Genomic DNA, 20950 nt, shown 5'->3' on the forward strand with positions numbered 1-20950 from the left:
TGTTTGCAAAACAATCATAATTGAATTCTCTCAACAAAGATCAGACCTCCCCATAGAGATTACATTTACATTTGACTAGGTTGTTCAACCGAGCCCTCTTCTCAACAAACACAAATTTGAAAAAGCATTCACAACGAAGCAAATTGAGTTAAGCATTCTCCAACTATGAAAGATGTCTAGAAGCCCGACATCAGAGAAAAAAAACATCAAAGAATCTAAAGAATACACAAAACAGAAATCAGACCACCACTATCCTATAATTTATGATATACCTGTAATGTTTTCATTTGATTTTCAATTTAATTTGTATATTTTTTATTTTATTTTCTACAATAAATATCTCACTTTAAATAAACATAAATTTGAAAACTATAGATGGAAGAATCTCTAAAAAAAAAAAAAAAAAACTAGAGTTGTTAGTTTAAATCAATTTATGTTTTAATGGGTGTAGGTAAATTAGAGTTACAACTAAAGTGTAATGCACAAACTTTTTGCTATAGACTTTTTAATTTGGTGTAATTTATCAAACTAAAAACTACATCTTAAAGTATATTGAACATATATATATATATATATATATACATATATATATATATATATATATATATATATATATATATATATATATATATATATATATATATATATATATATATATATATATATATATATATATATATATATATATATATATATATATATATATATATATATATATATATATGCAAACATCAATGTTGGATAACTGTAGAAGCATTTAAAAATTGTGCAACAAGAACCATGCTAAGATTAAGCCTAAAAAACACATCACAAGGCCTAAAGAGAAACTCATGAGAGTCTCATAACCCAAAAACAACCCTCCAAAATACGGGCTGGATTTCAGTGATTTTAACCCCCCAACTGCACCGCAATCTCTCTCTTACAATACTCTCTCATCTTAATTTCTGCGTCGAAAACTTGAAGAAGAAGATAACTTGCATACGAAGAAAACAATGAAAAACACAATAATTCAAACACATATTTTTGCTAAGCTTTGGCAGGTCGGGACGTGCTAAAACTTAGTCTTCAATTTTCAATAATTCGAAAAAGTACAAAAATTGGATGAATTTTTTAAAATCAAAACCAAAACTAAAACTCCACTTAACAATCTAAGCGCATGTCAATACTTTAATCCACACATGCACATACACATATATTACATAATCATTTTATTTCTATTTACAATAATCTTTGTAGAAGAAGATCATGCATGACTTTGGCTGATTTGATTTGGATCACTCTCAATTTCCCTAGCCAATTCTCTTGTAAGCTTATCGGCGCGATCGTCGTGTCCACCCGCAAATGTATAAACTCGAAACGCAAATTGAAAAGCCCTCCATAGCAATTTACCATATTCTTTTCGTTTTTGATCACTAATACCATTCGAATTTGATTCGGTATTTTTATCGCGCCTTTCCTGCATCGAATTCAAAATGCAATATTATATTAAACTACCTTCTCGCATATGGTCGATACTTCTATTTATCAGAGCCGTCTCAAGTTTTTGTATGATGACATTTTTCTAACCTTTAGTGCCAGCTCCATGCAATTCGAGGAAACATCAACTATTGCTTCTTTGATTCTTACAAGGATATAGAAATCAAACTCGATGTTGTGACTCTTAAACTTCTTCGTTTCTTCGTCTTTCGTTCGCTCCAAAGCGTCTAATTCTGTTTTGATCTGTTTGTTTGATCTTGTTGAATTAGTATTGATTGAATGAGTTCATGCAAACAAAGGAAATAGCTTATAGCATGTTCATATTAAGCGATTTTCGGGTTACCTTATTGAAGTAACGTTCGATTTTGTCAAGAACCAGAGTCACCGGCGAAAGAATATTCACATTTTGAAGCTCCTTAAGTATTGAATCCATTTTATTGTAGAGTGCTGCTGCCATTCTTATAGCTTCAAGCTTCTTCGACGGGAAACCTTCAAACCGCGATAACACCTATACATGAACAGATTATAGTGAATCATAACTGATGTACATTTTTTCGACTAATCGCTCACCATGCGTTGCATGATTCACAATATTAATAGTACTAGTATGATAAATGTTTTAAAATGTAGTGTAATTCTAAGGGACATGAAGATTTGAAACTAAACTTACCTGAGATTCGTCGGTTAGATTCTCGAGAACGGATTCGACATCTTTGTGGAACTTGATCAATTCTGTCATTTCGCTGGTCTTGAAATTTGTGATTGTGGATCTTAGTTCTATGATGTTTTTTGTGTACTTTTGAACATCTTCTTCTATTTGTAGAAAGTATGATGATCTAGTAAAAATGAATAATCAGAGAGATGAGTGAGACATTGGATTCAAATTCAACCTAAGAAGCACAAACACAGACACAGATACCAGACATATGACACTGATACTGACTCGTTGACACTAATAATAATTTGAAAAAATAAATAAATTAAACGGACAAAGACACAGACACAAACACGCCTTTTTTTTAGGTGTCGGTGCTAGAGAGACTTTAACTGTTAACTATTATGAGTATACCTTTTTGTCATCTCTGCTAGAGCATCAGCCATTCCTTGTTTTCCTCCATTGGCATTGCTCTTTGCTCCAACTGCAGTGTTTCTTCCACCAGATGATTTTCCTTTGAGGCTAGACCCTTCTACTTTTCCTTTGAGAATTCTATACAGGTTTCCTAACTGTGTTGATCTTTTCAGTTTTGTAGTTGATTTAGGCTTTAAGGATCTCCCTGCTCCCAATGGAGGCGGCGGCGGTGCACCACCTAACGGCATCGGTGGTGGAGGAGCTGGAAGAGATCCAGGTTTCATGGACAAAGGCGGCGGAGGTGGTGGAATTGATGGAGGTAGTGGCGCTGGCAGAGGTGCCGGCATCTTAACTGCCACTTCAGTTTGCTGAATGCAACAAACTGCTGCTGATGGTGGAAGTGGAGGAGGTAGTGGTTGTGGCGGAGGCGGAGGTGGAGGCGGTACAGCGCTTCCATTTCCAAGCAACGGTGGAGGAGCCAGAGGTGATCCAAGTTTTATGGACAAAGGTGGAAGCGGAGGAGGAGGAGGCGGCAGTGGCAGCGGCAAAGGAAAAGTTTTGTCCAAGTCAGTTATTGTATCCTTTTCATAATTTTCAACTTTTTGATCCTTTTCTTCATCTATAACTTCTTCGTTTTCGATCTTATTGTCTCGTGTTTCAACGAGTTGCGCTGACATATGGTACAATAATCGCTTTAAATCGATTGGATTCAGCTTCTCCACGCCTTGAATTCTTAGAGACCTAAGTGTTGGGCTACAAGATGCTGATTTTGCAATGTATTCCATTGGTTCTGGTAGAACCGATGTTGGCGTGAGAGGAGAAGAAGGGCTTATATCTGAGATATACGACGATTTGAAACTTTTCTTCGGCGAATCTTCTTCCATGTCATCAAATCTCTCGCACGCAATCTTAATCAAACATTCTAGTGTAGCCAACATAGTCACACCTGCGAAAAAAATTGAAATAGTATCTTAAATTCATATTCCGTCGGTGATTATTAATTCCTTGACAAGGAAGCAATCGTACCTAATTCCTTCATATTGGTGCTATCCTTGCACATTGGTATCGGTAGCTCGCTGGTGTTCTTGTCCATGAAATCGCTTATCAACCATGATTCTCCGAGAGACTTTAACGCCTCGCAGAAGTAGGCAAGACCCTGATCGGTAGACTTATCGTTGATATTTGCGACTTTCTTGATCGGTATGATCACCGGATAAAGCCGGTGAAGATCTTCTAACGTTGTAATAACCATCTACAATATATGAAAAACAATGTTACAGAAAAGTCAAGAATATTATGTTTATTTCAATATGAATATGTGAAGAGCGTCGTAATCGTACCTGACGTAAGGAAGCGGAAGTTGGCAAAGGAACAAGATCCATGATGTCCCGGAACACAAAGATTTTCTTATGAACTTCCATCATTAACATCAATTGATCCATACCTACAAATGATAATTCCATCGACTCGCACTTCAAATCATCATTGTTAGCCTTTGGAGACTTCTTTGGTGAGGTTGAACTTCTCATTGACTGCATATATGTGTAATCAACAACTCAAACTAAGATTATACCGAAATAGCAAGCAAACAGACAACAATCTGCACTGCTACCCTTAAAAAAAATTTCATGAAATTGAAAGTTATAATAACAAAAGAACGATAAATCCTTATTAATTACCTCGTTAACACCTGATTTTCGACGAAAGAGTAACGGCTTCAAACCACATAATCTAGCGGAATACATCTTAATTGCTTATAATGCAAGAAAACTCTGAAATAAAAGAACCAAAACATGATGTGCAAACCATAAACATCACGAAAACGCGTAAAAGTTTCAATGAATTAAAAATGTCTATAAAATATTTCACAAGAGAAACATTCAATTAACGTTGACACAATCAAAATACAAGACATGCAAGCAATTAAAGGGTCAACTCATTTATTTTTTGATTATATGAAGGATTGTAAAGTCACCTTTCCACTCATGTGTTGTGGAGTTTCTGAAGCTGTATTTGTCATGACAAATTATTTAGAATTGCTAGAAATAAAAATTTGTGTTTTTTCTAAATAATTTTTTTTTGATGTATTTATTCTCAATATAAGAGGTTATGTTAATTAAAAAAAATTAACTTATTACTGGCATAATGGTTGTTTTTTGAACTTTTTTTTTGTTACATGCTTAATAGATGTAAAAATATTATTCAAGAGAATGTTGAACTGCTTCTGTTTTGTTTTACATCTACTAGAAATTGTTGTTACGTCTCTAATTATTTTTCTAAATATAATTAATTTCCCTTTTAATCAGTTCTAACAATTAACAAATTAGTTAACATTATTGTTATAGTTTGTTAAGTGCATTCGGTTGTTGAATTTGGTGAATGATTGATTTATAGCAACATTTTTCCTCATAAACAGTTGCAACTTATTATCTTGTAAGTACTATTTCTACTTTACCAAAATAAAACAATTTTAGTCCCCTATTATTACTAATTCACAATTTTATTTTTTTATTTATATTTTTCACTTTCATATTTTATTAAATTATACACAAAAAATTATATTCGTAGACAAAATAAAAAATGACAATAACGTCAAAGACTACACAAATGTGAAATCTTAAATTCAAATTCAAAATAAGGTGCTAAGCTCAAGAGAATAGGCATTTGTAAGTTGAATTAATGCATCAAAATTATGATAAAATTTGAAGTTTTAAATGTTGATTACACCAGAAGAGGATGGCATTAAGTCTCATACGCAAGAATTGAAATCAAGTTTTAACTTCTGAGCAGTGTAGTTAAGATCGAGTGTTGGATTTTAAGATCTTACATGCTAAGGATGTCTAAGAGTGTTACGATCAAAGAAAGATTGTTTTTCTTGCTGGCATGGTCAAGATCGAGCTTTTTGAAACAAAATCGTAAAAAAAACGTTCAGAATCATTTTTGTCAGTACTACAATTTTTCATGTATACGTGTATGTGATGGTATAAAAATACCTTTTTTCCCTTTGGCCAAATATTGAGTGTCGTACTAACAATCTAGATTTTACAATTTTCAAACCGCTCATACTTAAGATCTTGTGCTTGACTAGTGACCGAGATCCAAATCTCTTTCCATTTGACCCATCTTAGTTACTATTTTTAGTAAAATTGAAAATTCAATCAAAATAAAAAAAAAGACAAATTTTCATTATTGTTTGCGCATACAAATGTTTCATACATTACAGAAAATAAAGAATCCTGAATATACAAACCATGAATCAAAATTCAAAACAAATCTCAATTTTGAGCAACTATATATAGGTCTGAAAAATTCCAATGACCTTAAAATAATTTATTTATACAAAACAAAACAAATAATTTCAATTTTAATTTAATCACAATCATCAATCATTTAAATACACTTTACCTTATAGATTCACCATAACCTATATACTTTATAAGATATGCATGCATTCATCCACACATTGATCAACCAGTTTCTCTAAACTTTCTTAACAGAACTGATTCTCTTTGTCTCTTTAACAGTTTGAGTCTTGTTCTTATCGGTTTTCCCCGGCACGGCTCGAACAACGCCAGAAGATGCAGTTCTTTCGGCTATTCTCCTCTGTCGTTCATTCGCCTTTTCTTCCAACTTCTTCCTGATTTCATCTTCCTGTTTACCAAATCACAATATGATTAATTCTGCAGCACCGACACCTCTGAAAAAAGGCATATCTGACAACGACAACGACATTTTTGCTTGCGTTCAATTTATTTATTTTTTGAAATTATTAGTGTCAACATATTGGTACTAGTGTCGTGTGCGGTATATGTGTGTCTGTGTCCGGGCTTCATAGATGATTAATCATTAATCAAAAGCTAGATGAATGAATGTTATGAGAAAATATAACAATGCAACTGAAAAATCAAAAATTCACAATACCTTTTCTCTTTGGCTCTTTTGAACTATAGTCCTACTTGGAACAGATGGTTTTCGGGTTCTAGGAATTATTTCCGGCTTGCCCTTTGCAGGTAATCGCGAGACTTTGCTTTTAACCGCGCTGTTTTTCTTTGGACTACTTGGAAGATTGTCGTTATTCACATTAACGCTCGAATCATCGACAGAAGTTCTTCTATCTGGTTCGGAGTAAGAAAAGTCGATTTCATAGTCCATGGTTCTCGAGGCCTCAACAGAATCAAATCCAGAAGAATCGCGTCGTAGAACTACACAGAGATCGTTCGGCTCCTCTATCTTTGATACCGGGGTCTTTTCTTTTGTGTCACTTTCTACCTTGTTGGAAGATGTTAGATTTTCAACCATACTCATATCTGTCTTCCATTGCGAATCAGAGAGATTGTTATCTACTAACTGATCACCGTGTATCATGAAGGAATCATCGATAGTATTTCTTTCGCTTCGTTTTTCAGTGTGGGGAGAATCAAACACTATAGGCACAATCGAAGAATCGTGGCTTCTCGTAGTTTCCAAATTGTTATCAACGATAAACCAATCTTCCGATCCTCTTCCCTTGGTTTGTAATGATGAATCGGCAGCAAAAGTATTTAACGGATCACCAAGTTCATTTCTCGGTTCTCTTGATATGTGTGATAACAATACATCTTCGCCGATATTTTCTTTGATCTTTGTAATCGGACTAAAGTTTTCTACATATCCGTCCATCTTCGACCCGCCTCCATTACCTCCGTCTCTTTGAGACACAATGAAGGAGTCATTCCCAACTTCGCGATTCTTCGGAACTTCATTGAAATCCATGTTTGGAGCAGAACTAGCAGCAGACGATATTCTTCCTTCAGAGTTGCTCGACGCAAAATGTTCATCCTGGACATCAATCGATTGCGTCTGTTCTGATCCGTCGACTTCGGTCTCGGAATCTATCTTCAAGAGGCTCTGAAATGCATTCCAGTTCCCATTTTTGTTCCCATCTTCCTCAGCATCGTCACTCGATTTTGTTACATTGTGTTTAGCCGATGACTTTTTTCGACTACTGCGTTTTTCACCTTTATGAACCTTCTGCAGTGATTCAAGTGCAACACCGACTTTCTGTTTGATGGTTTCTTCGTCGAAGACAACGTCGTCTTCTAAAGAAGAATCATCAGAACCTCCACTCTCATTTCCATTTCTCCTTTTCGGAGTAATGTAGTTGATATTACGTATCACAACCGTTCCAGACGATTTTCTTCTGTGTTTTTTCCTCTTCTCATCCTTCAAAGAACCATTCGAGTCTTTCTGTTTAACCGAATCAGATTCACTCCCCGAATCAGGATCACTGGATTCTGTTTCCGGTTCTTCATATTCTTCGGATCCTTTCTTATAACGAGATTTATCTCTTTTAGTCGCCAACGGTTTTTGGTTCGCTCCCATGTTCGAAGGCCAATGCATATTATTTTGAAGGTAAGGAGGATACCCTTGGTATGATGGCATTTGCTGACCGGGATTTTGAAGATTATACATATACGGCGGTACATTGTAAGGCCATGGCATATGCATCGGCATATGAACATTCGCCGCGTGCGAGTAATTCACATCTGCACAAAACATTCATCGAGATTAAAAAACCATTGTACGCTCAAATACATTTTCGAGAATAGAAGAATACCTTCTTTTTTATTTGATGTTTCAAGAAATGCATTTTCGTCGCTCGAAGGAATACTTTCCGAAGAGCTATTATTCTTGTTATTCTGATCATGAACGGTTACGTCATTAGCAAGTATAATTCCCGATGATCCAGAAAACGAGAGTCCTGGCGGTAAGTTCGACTGCATTGCAGCTACTTCTTGAATCCAAAGATCGTCCGCGTGCTTTTTCTTCCACAATTCCTTAAAATTATTGCAAGCTTCCCTACAAACATTGAAAATCACGACTTAGAATTTAGTCTCGAAGTCGAAACTCAACTAAAGGTTTCATCTTAACGAGGCAAGTTCCATCAATCAACAAATATCGGATGCGAGTTTTGAATGAAGTCGTATATCATTGTAAGAAAAGAGTAATATTTTATCGAAATTCGCACAAATGTGTTCTCGATTATCCTTATATTTGTAAGGAATGAGAGAACTAACATCAAAAATTGGTTGAACCTTCAATCTCCTTAGACAAGAGAAATTTCACAATCTACAAAGTAGGATCAATCGTCAAGATTATTTTTCTGTCGTTTTGGAAGAAAAACGAGTATTGTTTGCGCAAATCGGCAAGAAGAACATAACCATTTAAGAATCAGACAAATTTAACACAAAAACACGTAATTTTCTGATTAGATAGCATCGCCGTAAGCATCAAAGTAAGAACTTATAAGTTGTATATTTTCGGTACATACCTTAAACGCGATGCTCCAAATGCATTTGCAAAATATACAAGATCATCGATGTTGTCGATATCAAAACCGGCAACAAGACTTCGTGTATACGCCATCGCTTGCTCTTTTCGGAGTAGTGCTATTCGAGAGTCCAACACACGTTGCAGCGAAATCCTTATAATTACAAACAATCGAATGTGTTAGAAACAGATTCTAATGAACTAACCAAACAAGTAGACACTAGATTTCAACGAGAAAAACTATTCAAAAGGTAGAAAGTTACTTCGAGTTTTCCTCTTCTTTAATGTCAACCCCTTCAAGTACTTCATTCAACTGATGCAAACACAAAACATGAAATAATAAATAAAATCGATAGAGATCTTTAAGTAATTCCGACGTATTTTAAGCGAGAAAAATTACCTTTGTAGAATCACTTAACCTCCTTGTGTTGCCATTGGTTTGTGGCAAGTTTCCTGATACACAATAGAATTTTAGTGCAAAACTAACTTCACTTAAACATTCTATACATAATATAGCTTCCAAGGTCTTAAAAAAAGGCCCGTTAACGCGAAAACGGCCACAACAAACCAGCATAGAAAGGTGTCGATACTGATACTGTTATCACCGTTTTATGATAAAAAACAAACAGTAGCTAGTTCACACCCCGATGACCGCAATCAGTGTCGCAACACTTGTGCCGACTGAAATTGCGAAAGCCTGTACGCGAGTGCAAAGCGGCCGCGGCCGTTATTTAAAACCTTGATAGCTTCTTTGATAAATAACCAAAAAAGCTCTAAAAAAGTTGCTTCTACCACCTAAACCTAATCATTTCTTACAGTAACATCAACAAAACATGAATTATGTTGCAACTCCTAACCATATACCTTCTTCCGGGATTGTTACCGACATCGATAACGCGTTCGCTTGAAATTGACTTTCAATCTGCTGAATTTCCTTTTCAAGGCTAACAAACCTCTCCAAAACTGCAGGTGTGCTAACAAACCGCACAAATCTGTCAAAAAAACAAAATCACCTTCACAAACAATTCGATCCAAAAACACATCTCTTGCATACAATACTAAATCCATAAAAACATCTCAAAACAACTCATCTACAAAATCAATTCTAGTGTTCTTCAAATTTGATTAAAACCAAAGAACTATGAATCAATCACCTCTCAAATGTCGATTTGGAGAACCAGAAAGCAGTATTGTTTGGAGGCAGGAGCCTAATCGAGTAACCACCTTTCAAGATCTCATCTTTGACAAACTTGAGATGAGAAACAAAAGGCTCAAACAGCCCAGAAGCTACTTTCTCACGAACACCTCCATAAAACACTATAAGCTCAAATCTGCAAAATAACAAACACAACCCTATAAGTGATTCTATAAAAAGCACAAATTTTTAAGAAGAAAACAACAAAATAAGTCAAAATAACAAAATGGGTTGTGCCATGATGATGAAACTAACCTGGTTCTGGTTGGGGTGAGTTGGAACAAAGCATAATCAAGAATGGTGTTGGAATCCATGGGAAGAGTTGACAATGTTTAACGTTGTTGAAGAAGGTTAGGGGTTGATTTGAGGTGAAGATGAGTCATGTGTAGTGGAAGAAGATGTGAGAGAAAGAGAGAAGGAAACAAAGACAGCAGAGGAATATGAAGCATCGCACATGGATGGAGTGTGAAGTCGGCGATTCGTCTTTTGTTATTTCAAAGGGCACATGCAATGCATCAGTGTTACTATTAGTGGTAAGTTAGTAGTAACTGTTTGTTTATTTCATAACGTGCGTATCTATTAAGGGAAAATAAGGTAATTTTTCTCAAAACATTTGATTCTCAATGGGAGATGCTAAGGGTATATTCCAACTTAATTAGAAGTTTTGAGTTTGAATTCGGCTCGGTGCACGTAACATGAATACATTATCTTTGGAGGCTGAATTTTACTGCCTATTGTGATTTTCCTCCAGTTTTACGCAGTTTTTTTCTTTTTGTGATCCTCTGCGTCTCGAGAATTAGTATTTGTAGTTATATGCAGAGAGCTTTTATGTTTTTTATGATCATACATGACTCGAAAAATTAGTCTTTGTAGTTGCGCGCAGAGAGTTTTTTATTTAATGTGGTCGTCTCTACTCAGGAGATTAGTCTCTACAGTTGATCTCCCTCGACTCGAGGAATTAGTCTTTGCAGTCGCGTCCCGAGAGTTTTTTTTACTTATTATAGTTCTCTCTGATTCGAGAAATTAGTTAAATTAGTCTTTGTAGTTGAGTGTAGAGAGTTTTTCTATTCATTGTGATCATCTTCAATGCGAGAAAATAGTCTTAGAAGTTTGCATAAATATATCTAGTTTATATAAGAAAGACACATTTGATTCTAAGCTCCGAGAAATCATCAAGATCTTAACTGATCTCAAAATTTAATAAATATTTATAGCAAACTTAAATAAATCATCAAGATCAACAAATATTTTAAAGTTTAACGAATATTTATAGAAGTATTTACTAACTACTTAAAAAAATTCACATCAGAAGAGGGAAAAAGTTGAATTCACGGTCTTTCAAATAAATCTGTCTTTTAAATAAACTATCTTCTTATCGACTGAGTCAATTTTTATGATAAATGTCAATGAATTTATAGAAAAAATAAAATGTTAAGGTACTAAAAAAAATTTGTTAGTTGTTTTTTGTTGTATATATTAATGACGGCAGGTGAAAAAACAAAAAGATACTATGTGAGTATAGGTTGTTTTTTGGTCATGAATTTTATTAACTTTTTATTAATATATGAACCGTATAGTCCAAAAGTATGTTTCCAAAACATTATTATTTGACAGATGACAATTGGGAGGTCTATCTGTTTATTGGTTGGTCATCTATTATATTTCTTGCAAAAGAGGATCATTAATTATTGAAAATACTACTATTGGAAAAGGATGTGTTCATTTTATCATAAAATAAATGCTTTTGAAAATGATAGGTATCTATCTGTTTGTCTTTATAAGTTGTTATTGCACAATTAACTTAGGGAGTGTGTGAAATTGAGCTTGGATGATTGAAAACTCAATTTTTTCATTAAGCTGCAAATTTTGGCTTCCTAATTTTCATATCAATTGTGCATTGGAATGTGAAAATGAAGTTTCAAATTCATTACCAAACATATATTTATGTTTGCTCGACTTATTATTTGAATTTATCCACTACTTTTATTAAATACAAATAGTAACTTAATCAATTAATTTATATGTTGTTATTTGATTTATAGATTTGTGAGCTATAAATTAACTTATCAATTAATCACTACGTTTTTACCAAAAAAGTCTTAGTCTTAACTTTTGTATTTTCTTTAAAATATAATTAAATGATACATTGTTGTTAGTGAAGAAGAAAGAGAGAGCGCCTCATCAACACTATGCAAACTTTGATTGTTTTGTATATTCTTTCGTGTTAGTTTACATTGCAAGAGGCTTCACTCTCATATAAACTATGAACACTTGAGTTGGTTATAACAAACTCAAAGTTAGTTATTCACCTAGTGTGGTCATGCTCATAGCTTAGCATAATGATGCATAATGCATTACCATACACACACATGCACTCTTTATGTTATGCTCCCACAAGATCGTGGTGATTTGAGCAAAACTACTTTAAGTTTGTTTCGAAAATCAGTGAACGAGGTTGTTGGGAGTGGTTTGGTGAGTGTTTACCCTTGATTTTGATAAATAAGCGCTAGTCTTTCGAATTTAAATATTTTGGTTACTCACATAATCGACTAGATTGATCCTGAAGACATATGTGTTCAATTTCTATGTATTTAGGTTTTCTAGACCTAAATGTAAAGCTAATCTTAAAAGAAAAGAAATAAATGAGTGTAAAGGTTTGTGTTTGAAAGTAAAGGACGACAAAAGATAAAGTTGGACAAGGAAAGTAAAGGGTTTTCGACAAGAAAGATAAAGAAAAACTGTAAGAGACTTTGAATGTGAATAACTGCTTTAAAATTGAAAATAATGGTGTTTCAAACATACATTCTCAGAGAGGCTCGTTTCTCAATACGCTAGATACTTTGAGTACGTTTTGAGAATTTGCACAATGTTGAACACACGAAAAATCTATTTACTAAGATCCCTATATATACTAATTCGACTATAGCGGTTTTCTACTCTGAAGAAGACATGTTCTCGTCTGCATGCGCTTTGCCTCTTGCAAACCTCCACGCGTCCTTCTCAAGGAATAGGTAAGGCCAAAAATCCCTCCTATTTCGAAATTCACTTCGTTGAATTCCAAGTTTGAATGACTTAAATATATTTCTAAGTCCCAGATAACACAATCAACCCTATCAGGGTGACTAACTTCTTTTCAAATGACTTTGTCGAAAATATGTTTTCTCGTCGAAGTCAATATTTCTTCCTATCATCCAATCCTTTATCTCCTGAATACCATCCTTTTGTATAGCGTCGAATTTGTAGCTAACAGTGAGTGCATCTACTAGTTGAGCATGACCTGGTACATGTTGAATATGGAAGTGATTGGCCACGATTTTTTCCCAAACAAAATGTATATCTAGTTCAATGTGCTTGGTTCTTGCATGGAGAATCGGATTATGGGAAAGTAATACTGCACTGAGGTTATCGCACAACAAAGTAGGCACAAGGTACTCAATGTGTAGCTCACAAATAAAAGATTCAAGGAAAAGTAACTCTGATGTGGTGTGTGCCAAAGCTCGGTTTTCAGCTTTTATGCTTAATCATGCAACAAGCATTTGTTTCTTCGAGCTCCAAGCTACAAGATTGGGACCAAAGAAAACACAATAGTCTGAGGTATCAGGGTCGCTTTCCCAATCATAGTCATTATATGCATGCAGAGAAAACATCAGAAGATGTGTGACTGGTGCAAGTAACAATCCATGTGTTGCTATGCCACTCAAGTAACAGAGAATTGATAGGCATGAACATGAATTGAAAAGCTTCGTTAATTGAGAATGTTATGTCAGTTTGTGTGAGTGTCAAGTATTATAAGACACCAATTGTGGAACGATGCATGAGAGGATTTGGAATTACATTTGTGCAATGTTTGCTCAATTTACATTGACTGAACATAGGAGTAACCACACCTTTTACATCAGTCACATTCACCTTGGAGAAGTGTACCATTGTCCTGATGATGAACTTCAATACCTAGAAGTATTGAGGAACACCTAACTTTTAAGTGCAAATTTGGAGTGGAGTTTGTTGATGATCTCATGTATTAGTCGAGAGGAGGATCCTATCATGATAATGTCGTCCACATAGAATAGCATACAAGGTAACATTACGATGATTATAGAAAAAAAGAGAATGGTCACGTTTGCAAGACTCAAATCCAAAGTGAATTAGTTCCTGATGCAGTTTTTCCATACCATGCACGTGGAGCTTGATTGAGCCCATAAACTTCTTTTCTTAGCTTGCAAACTATATTAGAATTTGAGTCCACGAAGCTAGGAGGTTGTTGCATGTATACCTCCTCTTGCAAATCTCCATTGAGGAACTCATTGTTGATGTCAACTTGTTGGATTTCCCACTTGTTAGTAAGAGCTAGAATCAAAATAACTCAAATTGATGTAGACTTAACAACTAGTGAAAATGTCTCATGAAAGTCAAACTCAGGTTGTTAATGAAATCCTCTAGCAACTAAACTTGCCTTGGACCGGCCCAAGGGTAAGGCGGACTAGGTCCTCGCCTTTGGCCTTAAAAAAGAATTTTTTTAAAGATATTTTAGGCCTCAAAAATTAAAATTCAGTAAATTTGTCTGAAAACAAAAATTGTGTATAGATGGTTGCTTAGCTCAGTTGGTAAAGAAATGATTTTTTATTTAGAAAGTCCTGTGTTCAAATTTGGTAGGCCTACAAAAGAGGAAGTTTTATTAGGAACTAATGGCTTTTTGAATTTTTTTTTTGAAACATTGTTTCATTTTTTAATGAGGAATAAATTATTTCTCTAGAATAATTTGAATAGATAAATTATTATTGAATAAATTTTTGGGTTAATAGTAATTCACCCCCTGTAATATGAGCGTGTTTTGGTTTACCCCCCACCGTTGCTAAAGGCAGGTTTTGGCAACGGTTTTTTTTGAAAAAATCGTTGCCAGAAGGTAGGGAGGAGGGAAAAGCAAAATTCGCTAACATTACAGGGGGTGAATTACTATTAACCCTAAATTTTTTTATTGATATAATCATAATAGCAATTTCATATTTAATTTTAAATTTAATATATTTTGTAATCCTTACCTTATATAATAATTAAAATATGGTATAAACAAAAATTATATTTCTTATAATTTTAATTTAAATAATTATTGATAATTATAAATTTTATTATTTAAATCATTTTTATTTTTAATTTTGTAAAAATTCATTTTTACTTGTCTTACTCTTACTTATATAAAAGCTTTAAAAAATACAAAGGTTTTTGTTTAATCAATATAATATGTGAGAGTTGACAACAATACTCACCGTATAAAGAGGATTTCGTATTCAATTTTATATTTTGAAAGATAATTAAACCTTGATAAAAAAAATGAATTTAACTACCAAAATTAACATTAGTTTCATAGTAGATATCAAAAAATTTAGTCGTAAAAAAATCTTAGAACTTCTTTTAAAAATCAAATATTTAATTATAATGGATGAACAAAAAAACTTCATTTTAATAGTCGCCTTAGGCCTCACATTACGTTGGGCAACCCTGAACTTGCCTTATACTTGTTTACACTATCATATAGATTTTCTTTGACCTTGAGAATTGTAACACCCCGATATCCGCTGCACGCATCAACCGTGTCGGCCAACCGAGCATGTCACCAGCTTAATCAATAATCCCCCCTAGGTCCGCTTATCGGCTGCCCAGAAAATATTGTTTTTGCCTCCCGCAGGAATCGAACCACGTACCTAGGGGTTAAGTACGTATTCATAGCAATTCCTGCTACCAATTGAGCATATGGTCAATTGGTAGCAGGAATTGCTATAAATATGTACTTAACCCCTAGGTACGTGGTTCGATTCCTGCGGGAGGCAAAAACAATATTTCCTGGGCAGCCGATAAGCGGACCTAGGGGGGATTATTGATTAAGCTGGTGACATGCTTGGTAGGCCGGAAGCCCTGCGGGGTAAGCGGAAATCCAGGGTGTTACAAGAATCCACTTGCACCCAATTGTTTTTTCGATTTGGAGGAAGAGAGGTGAGATTCCATGTGCCATTGTTCATAAGTGAATCGTATTCAACCTTCATGGTTTCAAACTAATGAGATTGAGAAAATGCTTGATTAATTGTGTTTGGTTCAATGGGAGCGTGTAAAATCTTAGGTTTAGACTTTCTTATTTTGGCACGTGTGAACATTGGATATTCATTTCGCACAAGAGGTGCTTAAGTGGCTTGACTATGAAATGAAGGGGACAAGGAATTTGTTGACCCTGACATGAATTAATAAGGTATATTTGACTTAGTGGACTTTATATTAAGGTAACTTGTGATATAGGTCAATGGACAACATGATGGAGAATGAACTGATGACTTCATTATCATGTGGTAAGGTAGAATTTAATGATGACATGTCAGGTTCAAATACACGGGAAGGATTACTTGTTGATGAGGGTGTATGTGTTAAAGTGTTTGGTTCTATGTCATGTGTAAGAGTGATGTTGTTCGGTACTAGGTCATGTTGTATGTGATGCAGAGATATTAAGTCAAGTATGAGGGCATAAAGTATGAATACTTGTGTTAGATACATATATGGTTTAGAGAAGAACTTTAGGAAACTAAACCTGATGAAGTTGTAAGGTTGATCCAGAATGATCGCCAATTTGGAGGTCGTTCTTGAATGGAAAGTCATTTTTATTGAACACCACATCTTTGGAGATAAATATTATTCCCTTCATATTCATACATTTGTGGCAATTGTATTTAGGAGAGACCCCTAAATAGACACACCTAGTGCTCATGAATTTCTGATTATGCTTATTTTACGGCCTCAAGTGTGGAAAGCATGCACACCCAAAGATTTTCAATGATTGATAATCTAGTTGCTTGTTGTGAAAAACTTAGAAAGGAGATACATAATCATGGAGACCACTTGTATGTAGCATGTTGAGCTAGTAAATTGCAGTAGTGAAATAGTGATCACAAAGGGTGAGTTAATGAAGCATGATCAAGAAGAGTGAGTCCCATTTCAACTATCTATCTATGCTTCCTGTCAACTGTTCCATTTGGTATGAGGACATGCTAACCTATGCATGATACCTTGTTCCTAAAGTATTTTAGTGAATGATATGAATTTTCCTCCAAAATCATACTGAATGGCCTTGATCTTGGCTTGCAATTGTGTCTAAACATAACTTTGAAACAAGTTGAAGGCAAAGATCGAACCACTTTTCTACTTGAGCAAATATATTCAAGTGTACTTGGGAAATACATCCACAAATGCAATATAGTAGCTGTAACCACCACTTGAGGGTGATAGTGAGGCTCCTCATAGATCAGTGTGAACTAACTATCTCAATCAAATGTGTTTAATTGGTATTAGACAACAGGACAAATAACTAGTTAGATCTACCAACACTACATGAATTACAAAATCAGTGACATTTTTATTGCTTAAATGGATATTACACAATTGAGAGAGGCTCTTTAGAGCTCTAGGGTTGACATGTCCTAATATAGCATGTCTGTAATACGGTGAACTGACTTTAAAGAAATGTTGCGGTTAAGCAAGAGTCGCCACCGACTTTTATTTTATCCAATTTAAAGAAAGGTTAAAAGAACAGGAAAAACCTTTTAAAAGAAATTTTGAGTTCGAGGGGTAATTTATACAAAGGGAAGGTGTAAGGCACCCTTTGCATCCATGGTTTTCCACGGGCTCTTAATTGCTTAGCTCACTTTTGAATTGTTTGAAGTGTCGTGTGTGTTTAGAAAAGATTTTTGAAGAAGAACTTTAGCTTGTAAATAAGCGTAGTCTTTTTGAATTTGATTTGAAAAAAAAAAAGTGGGAAAGAGTTTTGAAATTAGAGCAAGCAATTAGTAGCGACTACCCTAAGTTTTGAGATTTGTTCTTTTAGCTTTTCAGGGTGAAAGGGTCTATCCATACCATGAGAGAGCAGGAAGTCTTTCAATTGGATGCTAAGGGTCATCGAGAAATTATCGTTCGCCATAAGACTGTCCCTTGCCATAAAGAGGGCAGGTAGTCTAAGGGAAGGATATAATAGTCATTTAATATTTTTAGGCACTGTTCTGGACTGGGCCAAGGCTAGGCCCAACACCGCTTTCGGCCCAATAAGCCTCAGAGGCCCATGGCCCATGAATAGTTCATTGCCTCCCCGACACGCCTTGCTCGGCACTAACACCCTACCCGGAGCGGACGACCTTGCTCGGCGTTAACTCTCCCCCGGGACGTCATCCTTGCCGAGGACCCTGCTCCGCGCGGGGCTCCTTCATATCCAACCCTCCGAACAACTCGGATCCCACGTGGCTCCTAAAAGACCGCGTCTTCCCTTGGACTTCGGAGCGGTTAACCAGGACAGAGGGCGTACACGCACCTCCGATATTTCCGCTCAGGAAACCTGGCAGTCTCCTAGTTGGGCTTGGGAATCCAACCCAATAGCGAGATCATGGCCCAGCGCTGGGGGCTATATATACCCTCTTTGACTAGAGGGTCAGGTATTCAATTCTCTTCTAACCTTAGCTAGTACTTGCTCTCCTTTGCTCATCTACTCACTTTGGCATCGGAGTACCTTGCAGGTACACCCCCTTCTCACTTTACGAAGACCAGCATCCGAGCAGGCCTTGACGATTCTTCTGATCAGGTACGATCAGTGGCGCCGTCTGTGGGAATCAAGCTTCCCCATCTTTAAAGAAACGAAGATCAAAGCTAATCCATCCTTCGATCGTCATGGCCGGTAACAACAACAACACTGTCCTCGTCCCGACCCCCGATCCTTTCCGTCTTACGGACATGATCGAGGAATCCAGCCAAGCTCTGCATCGACGGGGAGGTCGACGACACTCTGCTGAAAGGAATGGGAGGACAGGTCATGAGACCCCCCAATCCGTCAGAAGACCACCACCTCAACACGTCGAGCAGGCTCAGAATGATGAGGCCGAGCAGCTCCAGCCTCAGAACAACGGAGAGGACACAGCTCGGAACGATCGGAACGCCGAGTTGATCCAAACCCAGCCTGAACAACCGCTGACTCGCGTCCAACACGAGACTGACCACAGGGACGGGCAGACTGCCTCCTCCTCCACCCGTTCCCGTGAGAGACCGAGAACTCACCATCGGCAAACTCGGGATGCTACAGATGCCCGTGGGGAAACCGACCCCTCAGCCCTCGTCATCCTCAAAGAGCTGCAGCGGACCAACCGCCTCATCCGACTCCAGGGCGAACGGATTGAGAAACTGGAGAAGAGGCATCGTCACCGCTCTCCCCCACGGAGGCACCGTCGATCGCGTTCCTCCTCTTCGCGCTCCCCGCCTAGGAGGACTCGCCGACGCTCACCGTCCTCCTCTCGATCTCCACCGAAAAGATCCCGCCGCCAGAGGTCCTACTCGCGCTCCCCTCTGCGAAAGAGCAGGAAAAATTGGAGGCCTGAGCCCGCAGACGAGGAGAGCCCTTCTCCCGACAGAGAGGAAAGAAGGCTCGCCAGGAAAGGGAGGAAACCTCGCAAGGAGGAACCCGCCCGACGCAACACACGCTCGATCTCTCCGAGTGCCAGCGACGAGGAGGAATTCCGCAGCCCCTTGTCCGAAAGCATTAGAAGGGCCCGCCTTCCCCGAGGAATGGAAAAACCCCCGACTTTGGATGCGTACGACGGGACTACAGATCCCGACGATCACATCAGAAACCTGGAGGCCGTCATGGAGTATCACGTCGTCCACGGCTCCATCAAATGCCGGATCTTCCCGACCACGCTCCGGAAGGGGGCAATGACCTGGTACAGGAATCTCCCTCCTAACTCCATCACGTCTTGGGCCGAGCTCAAGGAACTCTTTCTGAGTCACTTCACTGCTTCCCGCCGTCAACCGAAATCAGAGGCAAACCTCGAAGCTGTGGTCCAAGGGACCAACGAGCCTCTCCGAGACTACCTCGACAGATTCAACAAGGAGGCCGTCCAAGTGGAGACGACCGACTACATGAAAAGGTATCTCCTCGAGCGAGGGCTCCTCCCCGGCAGCGAATTCAGGAAAGCGATAAAGATCGAAAAAATGCGATCTATGAACGCCATCTTGAAAAGGGCGCAGGCTTTCATCTCCTTCGAGGAGGGCGAAGCGGCCGCAGTCAAAGCATCAAGGGGAAATGGCGTTACTCGGAGCTCGAGCCAAGACCCGTCCGCCGCGCCCCGAGCAAACGAGAGAAAGAGGGACGACAGGTCCCGCGACACAAAGGAGCGCAGAGGGCCAGCAGGGCGCTTCAACGACTATACCCCCTTGAAAGTTTCACGGGAGAAGATCCTGGCCGAGTGCATAAACGCCGAATTCAGAAACTCCAACATCAGGCCCCCGAAGCCGAATCCCTCCCGGCCGGGGACCGACAAGTCCAAATACTGCAAGTATCACAAGAGCCACGGGCACCTGACGGATGAGTGCATACACCTGAAGGACGCCATCGAGACACTGATCAAAGAGGGTCACCTTTCTAAGTACACAAAGAGAGGAGACCCTCCCAGAAGGAATGACCGTCGGAGCTCCGACAAGGGCAACTCCCCGAATGCCAGGCCGCTGCAGGTGGTGTAACACCCCAAATCTACCCAACGTTATATTTAAATCAGAATGCGGAAATTTCAAACATTAAACATGAGGCATTACATTCTCAACTTATTCCAACAAACAACCAACCTATATTTGCTTTTATTATGATACATAGCATTCGGCGTTCACAACTTATAAATCATATAAACTTTATCCAACTAAAATCGAAACTTCAATTTATAATTATTCAAGAATTATTGTAATAACAACAATTAGAAACAATTTCAACAACCAATAATAACAACTATTCATCGTCTTATAATAACAACAACATGACCGACATAAACAATCATAATCCCATTCCGAGTGCTACGTATCAGAGCAAGACACCAATCGACTAACAGCAACTAAAG

At 37.3% G+C, this 20950-nt stretch overlaps 3 protein-coding genes across 3 annotated transcripts; 1 reads left to right on the forward strand and 2 right to left on the reverse strand.

Moving 5' to 3' along the window:
- Positions 1–995: 995 nt before the first annotated feature.
- Positions 996–4366, reverse strand: LOC131623794 (uncharacterized protein At4g04980-like). The gene is made up of 8 exons (XM_058894810.1): positions 4225–4366; positions 3886–4077; positions 3572–3797; positions 2546–3491; positions 2147–2312; positions 1820–1984; positions 1567–1719; positions 996–1456 (listed from the first exon to the last, which is right to left on the reverse strand). The coding sequence occupies exons 1-8, from the start codon at positions 4288–4290 to the stop codon at positions 1244–1246; spliced, it is 2127 nt and encodes a 708-aa protein (XP_058750793.1). The 5' UTR covers positions 4291–4366; the 3' UTR covers positions 996–1243.
- A 1343-nt stretch (positions 4367–5709) lies between these two features.
- Positions 5710–10572, reverse strand: LOC131644986 (COP1-interacting protein 7-like). The gene is made up of 9 exons (XM_058915622.1): positions 10305–10572; positions 10009–10185; positions 9719–9846; positions 9255–9307; positions 9118–9167; positions 8856–9008; positions 8142–8383; positions 6467–8070; positions 5710–6196 (listed from the first exon to the last, which is right to left on the reverse strand). Exons 1-9 carry the CDS (start codon positions 10361–10363, stop codon positions 6026–6028), a joined length of 2637 nt encoding a protein of 878 aa, XP_058771605.1. The 5' UTR covers positions 10364–10572; the 3' UTR covers positions 5710–6025.
- Positions 10573–18740: 8168 nt separating this feature from the next.
- On the forward strand, positions 18741–20582 carry LOC131596719 (uncharacterized). Its single transcript, XM_058869466.1, has one exon. The coding sequence runs from the start codon at positions 18741–18743 to the stop codon at positions 20580–20582; it is 1842 nt and encodes a 613-aa protein (XP_058725449.1).
- Positions 20583–20950: the final 368 nt, after the last annotated feature.

This window comes from Vicia villosa, linkage group LG1 (assembly GCF_029867415.1).
Source record: "Vicia villosa cultivar HV-30 ecotype Madison, WI linkage group LG1, Vvil1.0, whole genome shotgun sequence".
Lineage (NCBI taxonomy): Eukaryota > Viridiplantae > Streptophyta > Magnoliopsida > Fabales > Fabaceae > Vicia > Vicia villosa.